At 42.0% G+C, this 10,793-nt stretch overlaps 1 protein-coding gene across 1 annotated transcript in view; it reads right to left on the bottom strand.

The window, feature by feature from the left end:
- LPL (lipoprotein lipase) overlaps positions 1-10,793 on the bottom strand; it is a 16,344-nt gene continuing 5,551 nt past the window's right edge. Inside the window, exons 2-10 of the mRNA XM_005423581.3 lie at positions 9,117-9,283; positions 8,821-9,000; positions 8,084-8,195; positions 6,035-6,268; positions 5,551-5,793; positions 4,308-4,428; positions 3,404-3,586; positions 2,114-2,218; positions 1-1,155 (exon numbers count right to left, since the gene is read on the bottom strand). Coding sequence (XP_005423638.1) covers positions 1,110-1,155; positions 2,114-2,218; positions 3,404-3,586; positions 4,308-4,428; positions 5,551-5,793; positions 6,035-6,268; positions 8,084-8,195; positions 8,821-9,000; positions 9,117-9,283 — 1,391 coding nt within the window. The 3' untranslated portion in view covers positions 1-1,109. The remainder of the gene's footprint in view (positions 1,156-2,113; positions 2,219-3,403; positions 3,587-4,307; positions 4,429-5,550; positions 5,794-6,034; positions 6,269-8,083; positions 8,196-8,820; positions 9,001-9,116; positions 9,284-10,793) is intronic.

The following is a 10,793-nucleotide window of genomic DNA, read 5'->3' as shown; positions in this document are numbered from 1 at the left end:
ACTGAGGTGGATCACTGGCAGCCACAATTCCAGTACAGGGAAATATGAGCATCCTTGTCAGCTATCAAGGGGAGTCACTCGCACTGAAAACTGCATACAGCAGCCATGCAGCTGCATGACTGACACTTGGTGCCAAAGAGCAGAGAAACTGTGACAGTTTTGGCATACATGACGCAAGCAAGCAGGGAGAGGGTGGAGGGTGGGGGGAAATATCTGTTTCCTGCATTTTCTGGAAGCTCAATTCCTCTGCAGTTCCATTTTCACAGTGTTGAAGGCTAGACAGTTTCATTTGCAATAACTGAAAGCATAGATAAAATATTAAATGTCTGCATAAGACACTGGCATTGCTGCTTTCTCCTAGAGCTGTTATTTATTCCAGGGTAAGTGGCATAGAAGTATACAGCTTAACAGATCATACCTATTGCTAAGCAGCACTGGCATCTACCCCCAATTAAATACATTCATAACCACAAACTAAAAAAATTCATCCCCATATTAAGTCAGTCCCTGACATCTTCTACTATTACACACAGCGAAGGTGATTTTTTTCACATGGGAAACCTACTTATTTGCTAAACACACACTTGAAAAACAATGAACTCTCTCCACTGAACTGCCTGAAAATTCAATTTGCCAAGATACAAAAAAAAGTTTCAAATGACTCATGAAAAGAACAAAAAAACCCCACTAATCAAAAACAAAACAAAACCAAACAAAATAAAAACAGCAAGATAAAATAAAATGAAGTACAGGGCTTTGTTTCTTTTCAATAAATATTAAAAAATTGCTATATAGGATCTGATGTCAAGAAATCTTGTCACAAGGCACCATGATTAAGCAAAATTACCTATATCTTTTCAGCACTTCAAACTTTGGCAAGTAGTTTTGCAGGTTTCTTTTGTTTTTAACTATTTGGATAATGTATCTTTATGGTTAGTAACTTCATATGCTGAGACTTTTTTTACAAGAAGTCTCTAAAATAGCTAGGAATAGCAGGCAAAAATCCAGCAGCAGATAAATATTTCTATATATTTGGTTCTGAACATCCAGTCCACAGGGATGAACAGACTCTTCTCCTCCCCAGTGTGAAAAATCCTTGTTCTTGTCACTTAAGCAGATTCATGAGCAGAATTTTCTTTCGAGGCTCTCTTGGTACTGTGGAGAGAAAAAAATAAAATATAAAGGTGATGAGGAAGATACTTGTTCCCTCTTGTCTTATTTTTGAGAATTAAGGTTTTAAAACTCCCTGCTTAACAGGAAGATAAATAACGTGCTTAGGCTTCTCCTGGCTTCTGCTTGATTCTATGTCAGATACACACACAGAGCTCTCAAGGCCTGTCCAGGTCATTGCCCCAGCCTAATGGCCAGCACATGTGCAATTTTATCCAGAGGTAGATCTCAGTCCAGAAGCATCCCCATGAGACCATTCACACACAGTAATTGAACTAAAATAAATATAACCACTTCTCTATCTCAAGCTTTAGTGGGTAAAGTCCAAAGACAGTCTCTACATCTAATCTGGGTCAGGAAAATTATTGATAAAAATATTAAAGTGCACCAAAGGGCTATTAAACAAAGGCAGAATCTCTGATCCATAGAGATGAAACTCTCAGGAATTCACCCACCTGATGGCTGCCATCAGAAAGCAGTGTGCTAAGAAGAGCACCTTCATATACCTCATCCATTCCTGAACCAGCCCCCAAATCTGCTGCTGGCCAGTACAGAGGGAGGTCTCTGAGCTGACTCAGTATGGAAGCTTGAATGTTCTGCAGCTAAGGGCAAGTGCTGAGACAGAGACATGCTTTCCTCTGTGTGCTAGTGCCTTGTCTGTAACCCTCCCTAACAGTCCCTCATACTTGGCCGAGTGACTGTGAGAGGCAGTGACTAGAGCTTGCTTCTCAGACACACCAACAGCCACACAACGATGGCTAGCAGCGGAGTAAGCCAAGAGCTTTTAAACTGCTAAAGTGGCCATAAGAAAACCTCTGGTTAGTCTGAGCTGTGATGCCTTTGAAGCCCTGAGAAGACTAGTGCAAAAGTCAATTAAAGAAAAAGTTTAATTACCACTCAAGTGGTAATAAAGCAGTCTAAAACCAATAGTGATTACTCGTACCCTCCTCTCTTCCTGTTGACGGGCTGCTCCGAGCATTTCACAAATATTGCTGCCTCTTCTCCCTTACTGAGATGTGAGGTGCCATCTCGAGAACAGAACACCACTCTGTGGAATAAATATTGGAAAAAATCACAAGACTGAGCCAAACATCCCTTTTTAATCTTAGAAAGAAGACTGGTGCTTGGAAACAGTCTTTATACTTTGTCACGTGGGGCACTGCTACTTTGAAGGCCTGTGAGAAAGTTATTTTTAAAAGAGAATTCTGTAACAAAAGAAATGCTGTGCAAGAACTGGTAAATGAATTATACATGGTCATCAAAGCATAGCCATAACTTTCACTGATCCTTTGCAAAAAAAATCTTCTTGTGGCTAAGATAGCAGTAGGTCTATCCCAAAGTCTCTTGGATCTTTACTTACACCAGTCTTTACGTGAGATTTTGTCAGGTGAATGAACTTGGAAGAAAGCCATACTCCCTCACATGTGCAAACGAAGTAGGTTGCAATTTCCAGAAAACATGAGCACTCACTTTTCTATTTATCAGTACTTTCCCCACCCCTATATTTGTTCAGCTCTGATAACTGTTCTTTGATCAAGTGACTGACCTATTTATTCAAAGAGGAACTTATTATTATTTACTATACCATACATAGGACACACATACTCTGTTCTGGGCCCATGTTCTGCAAACAGACCTCATGTTTAGTGAATATGAGTATTTCAAAAGAATGATGTCGAAGCACTTCTGTTCAGGCTTTGATGTTTCAACATTCACGCATTAGCAATGTCCTGCAACAGTCACGTGTTTCAGTTTTCAACCACCATTCAGGTATTCAACCCCTAAGGAAATCCAACTTAACTAAGCAATAAATTCTTGTGCAAACACACTTTTGGAAGGATCTCTAAAAATCTCCATCTACGCATGCTCTTTGTGACAAAAGCTATGCAAGAACCCAGCATGAAAAAGGAGGACAGAAATTGCAAACACAATCACTGATGCTGGTTCATGGAGATACTCTCCTGCATATTATAACTAACCTTAAGTAGATACAATAGTGGGATACAAATTAATTACATGGGAGGAAGACTACAGACTGCAGATCCAGTGGAAGTAAATGGCTCAACCTGGCTGATAGAAATGGTGATTTGATACCACTGAAGCCCTGATTATCATTAATGCTGCACCTATTTGTAACTGCTTAACATGTTTGCCCCAGTCTGTGAGACATCAAAAATCAGGGAGCACTGCCAATTATAATTAATATAGCTTATAACAAATCAAAACAAGTTACTTTTTCTGAGTTTCCCCTGACTTCATTCTGATCCTCTGGATGTCAAATGTAAAGGGAGTCCACCAATCTGACCAGCTGAAGAAGGTGTCTTTTTCCCACTGCAGCTTCACCATAAACAGGTCTCCAATATCCACTTCTGTGTAAATTAGGAAGGAGAAGGTCTTGTTTGAGGAGACTTCAGGCCTGTGGGGAGGAGAATAAGAAAAAGAAAAAACAAACAGAAAAACGACCTGAAATTCTTGGACAGACAAAGAAAATTAAGGAGCAATAGAACCTGGAATTTTTGTACTGCAGAGAAGGAAGAAAAAACACCTCTACCTTTTATAGAGGCAAAAGGAAACATCCTTCTGTAGCAAGGCTGGTAAAATTCTGGGACAGTCTGCCAGGCAAGGGCTGTCCTCACCTATGCTCTCAGAAAACCCAGACAACCACCACCCACAATCAGTTTACATTCCTCAGAGCAGGAAACAGCTCCATTCCCTGACAGCCTGTGTCTAGGGACGTATACACAAATTCTGCTTATTTGCACAGATGTGAAAGCAAATCCCAAGTCTCCTTCAGCTTCTGCACGGAGACCTTCAGATGCATAAGTCCACTTTTAAGAAGATTTAACATGGTATAAAGATACTGAGAAGAAAATAAGAAAGCACTAGAAACACTCTTAAGCTGTGTCACAGGTCAGACTTCACATTCCCATATTTCAGATGTCTTATCAAGAAGAGCTCCTGTAGGATTTGGTTCATTAATTTCCAAAGCAAATGCAACTCCTTGATCAAGGACAAGAGCAGATTCTGGGACCCTCTAAGATTAGTGCAGCTGAAGCCAGAACAAGTTTTTCAGTTGAGACTTTAACAAATTTAGGCAAACTCAACAGTACTTTGCAGCTGTTTTTGTAGCTACTCACAGTGTGAAAGCAATGTTCTCACTCTTGTCTAGCGTGCCATAGAGAGAGATCAGGAATGGCTGGTTTGTCTTGGTCATGTTAGTCTTTGCAAAGAAATGAATCTTGACCTGATAATGAAAGACTGAAAGAATACAAAAGAAAATGCCATTAGGAAAACTCAATCTCCAAAGAGATAGCTGCTGACACAATCACCCTGCCTCATCTCTGAAAATTCTAGGCTGGAATTTGCCAACTTGACTAAAAAAAATGAGTTTATTTCCCTGCAGGTGTCTAGGGTACTATTTTTTTGCAAGAATGTAAATATTAGCAAGCAAGGCAACCGCCATTAAAGAACACCTTTGCAGCTCTTGCAGCTAAACTTTGCAGCAAAGCTGCCATTATAATACTCCCAGAGTATGCAGAATCACCTTCAAACCTGCTATTGAACATGTAAGACTTGCTATACTTGACTTGAAATAAGTGAGCTGTGCCCTTCTCTTACAGGAGGCTTGGTAAGAGGGAAAAAAAAAAACAAACTAAAAAACCAGAAACAAAAACAACCCACTGACACTGCAGGTTAAGCACCAAATGCCAACAGAACACCAGCCTTGCAGTTCCTCTAACCGTGCAGGAATGTGCCTTTTGGTTGCTGGTCCATCACACAATGCATGCTATAAGAATACCATGGGGTACAGCCAAAGCTAAGGAGGAAAATAAAGTAGTAAAGTCCAACATTATTTTCCTAGCTGTGAGGAAAATATTCTCCTCCCAGTTTTCTCTGGCTTTGTCATTCTCGGACCTCCCACAGCAGCAATTAGAATCAAGAAGTGTTGTGATATTTTAATGAGGGCTGGTGCTCCTCTAGCAAGTGCACTACCAAAGGCATAAATCTGATGCTTGCATATCTTTAATTAAGATGCTCAGCAGACTGAGTTCTGCTGATTATTTGCCCAGCAGAAAGAAGTAATTACTTGGACGTAAAACACTGAAAAAGTTCCAAGTGATTGGGCAGTAGAAGTTGTCTAACTTTTGCTACTTAGAAACTTGTTACAAAACACCTTTCTTTTTGCACTCTACCCTACACCTTGAGTAGGACAACACTCTTCTCTGAGACTTGCATTCAATGGCAAACCACAGGCCAGCTTCACCCCTGCTCGCCACAGGCACCAAAGCAGCAATATTCTCATCAGCAGCATATGCCCATCATGACACATAGCTCAGCACAAGCACCCGTCTTGGCGACCACTCAGCAAGGAGTGCCTACCTTTATAGGGCATCTGAGCACGGGTTTTCAGATACATTTTAGTGTTTCTCTTTGTTCTCACTCTGTTGACCTTGTAACCCAAATTGTTGCAGCGGTTCTTGCGGCAGCTCAGGCAGAGGCCCTTCTCAAAAGCCTCCTTTGTGTTGCAGCGGTAGGCCATGCTTGGCTTTTCTTCATTGAGGAGAGAGTCGATGAAGAGGTGGATGGATCGTTCATGGGAGCATTTCACCAGCTGATCCACATCTTGAAAGAATGAAAATGTGTAATATGTATACACATGTGCATATAATGATGTTAATCCCTAAGCAATGCTGTCAACAGGCATAATCCACTATGGCAGAACTGGGCTTTACAGGATGACTTTTAAAAGCATTGGAAAGAACATATTCCTGTGCCTCTCAGAGCTCTTTCCTTGCAAGACACCTTGCAGGGCTATTCAGGTTTCCCTCAGAATATTATACTGTTTGTTCCAGAGCAACCTCACCTCCAAGCCCTTTCTCAGCAATCAGACGCAGTGCTTCTCCCAGATTGCAACCTGGCTGGAAACCTCCACCATTGGGATAAATATCAATGTGTCCAACAGGCTTCTGGATCCCAATGCTGCGGTCTGGAGAGCCTCGGGTGTAGGTGTGTAGGACATCCACAAAATCAGCATCATCCGGGGAGAGGCGAGTGAGTTCATCAGCATACTCAAAGGTAGGACCAGCAGGATCCAGCCCTTTATGGGGCAAACCACAAAGAAAAACTGATATTATTATCTGCCAAAGATACTGACATTGATAACAAATGCCAAACTCAGCTGCCACATTGGTCTAGAATACTGAGTTTTCCTGCAGACATTACAGATGGATCACCACTTAAATATCATTAATGTATACAGGAGAATCAAATGCACTACCTTGAAAATTGTCACTGTTTAAAAAAATAAAAGTGTATGCAAACACATGGAAGGAAGCCCAGCTAACTTCCTCAGAGCTTTAGCATTTCCAGTGGATGGGAGAAACAAGCTCTTAAGTATTTTCTCAATGTCTTTCTTTCTTGTCAAGAACTGTAGAAGTTGTATCTGAAGTGTCTGAAGCATGGAAAAGTCTTGCTGACAACTCTATGCCAGAGGAACAAGTGGGAAACATAAATGAAGGCTTCACTGTCTACATACCTAAGGGGAAGGGGATTACTAGTGTAAACTGTCAAGCTGCAGCAGCACTAACATCAAAAAACCCCAGAGCTATTCTGCCAGTGAACAAGTACTATCTCCTGTTCAGACAACCACTTGAGAGGTGGCTGAGGGGACGCGTCTTTTCTGCAGCATCAGCTGGGGACAGGCACCTGTGCTGCTCACACACTGTTAGCTCCACTTGGTCTGAGCTGCCTCCCCCTCAGCTGTGAGGGCTTCAGGGGCCACATGACATTGTTCCCTGTGCTTTTCAGGGAACAGTTCATCCTCAGCACCAAGGGTAACCGTAGAGGAATAAGAGAGGGCTACTGGCATGTCAGTGATTAGGCAGACTCAGTGAAAGCAGCAAAGCTGCAACTTAGAGAAAGGAAGGGCAGAGGGACTAGCACTTCAGCCTCCTGACTTTAATCTGCCACCTCTCAGGACCTTTCCAGATGTTACTGCTGCCTAGCCCACCTCCCAGCATGCCTGTGGATCTGGGATCACAGCCAGGCTCAGGTGAAAGTGCCAGGAGCTAGGCTCCCTTCTGAATGGTGCTCCCAAGCTCTCTCAGCAACAAAGACACCACAGATGAGCAATTTTCTTAGCTTCATTTGCTGATGAAGGCAATTCCTTTGTCAATGAGATCAGTGCTAGTGGCTCAGCTCTCAGTTGCTGGGTTGTAAACCAGCCCCAGAGTGGCCCTGCACTCTGATTGTCTAACAGATTTCTCAGGCTCCAAAATACACCTTAAGCAGACATAGCAACAGGGAAAATATATGTCTTCGCCAAATTCTCAAGTATTATTTCCAGCCTAGAATATTTCTTGAGACGGTTATGATAAACTTTGTAATACTCCACACTGGATCTCTTCTGGTTATCTGTCTAGTCTCCCTTTGAGCCCATATAAATTTTTTCATCTACATCACCCCATGGCAAAGAGTTCTGCAGGTACTAAACTTGCTGCAGCAAAATTTACTTCTTGTTCTGTCTCAAGGGCTCCCATCAGCTGCAAGGAATGACTGCCTGGATAAAGACAACCCACTGAATTTCTTATGCTGCAAGAGATACTGTGAACTGCCAAGCCATGGTTTGGTCAGTCCCCACCACAACCCCCCAGACTACTTCTTTATCAGGGCCTACTCACTCATTTCTTGTAAAAAAGCAAATAAAGGTTTTTCACTCACCACCCCTGTTATTTTCTGAATATTTTTCCAGTTATACCCCAGAAATATCAGCCCTGCTGTTTCATTAAATAATGAATACATAACCAAAGTACTGCCAGCAAGCAACAATTATTCTGGTGATTTTTCAGTAGAACATAATATTTCCGTATGGAAGAGATGCAACCCTCCACTCTACAGTCACAGGTTTTCTTACCAGTAATTCTGTTCACCTTCTTTTTGGTCAGATTCCCAGCAATCCCAGCAGCATGGGCACCTAGACTGTACCCCAGCAAGTGGAGATTGTTGAGAGGATAATTAAATTGCTCCTGCAGAAGAGAACAATTTGTTTAAAGTTCGAAACCAAACACAAAAAACATAAGAAGACACAAAATAAAATGTTTTGTTAATACTGGAATTTTTTTTTGAGCCATGAATAACAGAAGAAACACTAAACAGTTATCATAATTTTGTGCCATTGTAAATTTCTTGATCTAACTAATTTATGGCCAAAATCAAAACTGAGAGGAATGCAAAATAAAGGACAGAACACAGGGCTGTTTATTTCATAAAGGTTTTCATTCACCCCCTCCCCACCAATTTCTTGATCTCCTAAGGCAGGGCACATTTCCAGATCCCAAGGACTGGCTTCTGTATAATATATATAGGAACCTGTCTTTCATAGCTACCTCTCACAGAGTCCTCAGAAATACTCTGGGCGCACAGGACTCCATAGACCACAAGCTAAAGTCTCTGGAATGCAGTACAAAAGGCCTCTGAGTAGGAAACAGCCAGTAGACAGACCAAAGCTGGAATTTTACCAGTCCAGCAAAACTACTCTCTGCATGAGTTTAACTCCATCCACCCAACACAAGATGATTAACATAGCTGCATCATTGCTCTTTTGTCTCCTATGACATTACGTAGAATATGAGATGTGTCTCCATGTCTTACCTCCATCCAGTCAATAAACATAGCAACATCCTTTCCCACCAGCCTGGTGTACGCAGCCGACACCGGGTAGTGCTGCTGAGCTCGATCTAGCCAGTCCACCACGATGACGTTTGAGTCAGGCTCCCTCTTGTACAGAGCATCCACCAGCTTCGGGACCCAACTTTCATACATCCCTGTCACCTGTTGGTTTGGGGATTTTAATTAAAATAGGAGATATATTAATATATCCGTGAGACGCTTCTGCTCAGTTTATCAGAAGTGCGGCTAAAAGGGAGATTTCTCCCACTTTGTCTTACCGTCCACCCGTGGATCACCACAAAGGTTTTACTGGTATGATTGAAGTTGCACTGTGCCAGGCTGTTCACCTGCCCAGGAACCAGGTAGCAGACATCCTCATCGGGCTCTGCAGGTGTCCGTAAGGAAAACTTGCTCTCGATTCCCTCAAAATTGTTTTTGCCTTCTTCTATAAGAGCACAAAAAACATAGCAGTGTTTTAGGAGTACTAGGACAAAGTCAGAAGGCACAGGTGCAATGTTGGAGAGATATCTAGAACAGTCAAGAGATATCTGGGACAGGTGTTTTTCATTTCCTACAGCACTCAGTGGACACACAACAGCCATGTAAAGAGGAAATCAAAGGGTGAAAATTGCTCCCCTTCCAAGGTCCTGCTAAAACAGTAAGAATCTGCTGAGCTGTCAGAGAGGTATGAATACATTTTGAGAGCCAGTAGTTTTCCCATTACATTAAGCAGGAAACCTCTTAAGTATCACAAGAGTACAGAAAAGTGCATGCGACAGTCACAGACAGTCATCCAGGAGAGCAGAGAGTTACTACCATACTATTACATATTTTGGTGGTGTATCTTCCACATCACCTCACCAATAATCACTGCCTAACAAGGCCTTTTATAACTCTGTGTAGCTGCAGTGCATTAAAAGCTGTGAAGTCACCACTGTTTTACAAAATACTAGTTTTAAAGTTTTGACCAACAAGCAGCAGGTGAGGAGATAAGACATCCATGGGAGAAAATGAACTAGCAAATCATCAGTCTATTTTGGAGTACATTTTCACGTCATCTGATAACCTACAGAAAAATAAGCTGCCGAAAAATATCTTCCTCTACCTGAAGCAGAGGGAAGGAGGGTGAGGAAGGAGGTGCTGATCTTGTACTGGAGGTAACAAAGTATGTAGTGGTCTGCAAAGACCACTCCCTCCCACTGCCGGCTTAAAAATTTAAGTACTCCTTTTCCTGCCAAGACAGAGAAGTGACTTTAGACTTCATATTCACCATTTCCTTTGGGAAGAAACTTAGATGTCTCCTCTTTTTTATGTCTGATTCAACTCCTAAATGCCTCTACAGCACACCCTGTAATTAACTTTTCAAAACCCAGGCCCCAGTTTGGCAACTTGAGTAAGGCAAATATTGATTGCCTGTTTTTCAAGTGCAGCTGAACTTAGGCCAGCTCTGTCCTGCTCAGCGTTGTCTTTCCTGGCATCAAGAGCACCAACCTTCCACAAACTCCTAGACACACATTAATAAATGGCTCCATGCCACATAGGAAACACAAATGGACAAGATAAGGACCTTATGCTAGGCATGCAAAACAGATTTCCACTCCCTTTTCCCGCTGCAGAAGAGGTTTTCTATGATAATTGGTAGATTTGCATTTCCTGCCTAAAGTCGTGCTGCATTGCTCGGGTGATAAATAACTAACAATTCTTTTTTTTCCAAAACAGTTTTTCTGGTCTTCTCATTCAAGCTACCATACACAACAGGGTACTGACTTACTCACCTCAGGGAGCTCTAAAAAGCCTGAGAAGTTCTTGCTGTGCTTGGAGGATCACAAGAAATTAGGGTCTAACCTCCCTCATCACATCTAAAACCAGCACAGAGCCTTGCAACAAATGCTTACATAGCAGTCTCAGAGAAACTTGTCAGCCATAATCAATGGCTTAAAATTGCCCAAGTTCAG

This window comes from Geospiza fortis, unplaced genomic scaffold, assembly GCF_000277835.1.
Source record: "Geospiza fortis unplaced genomic scaffold, GeoFor_1.0 scaffold167, whole genome shotgun sequence".
Classification (NCBI taxonomy): Eukaryota; Metazoa; Chordata; class Aves; order Passeriformes; family Thraupidae; genus Geospiza; species Geospiza fortis.
Note: the sequence above shows the minus strand (reverse complement) of the source record. Positions and strands in the feature narration are given on the sequence as shown.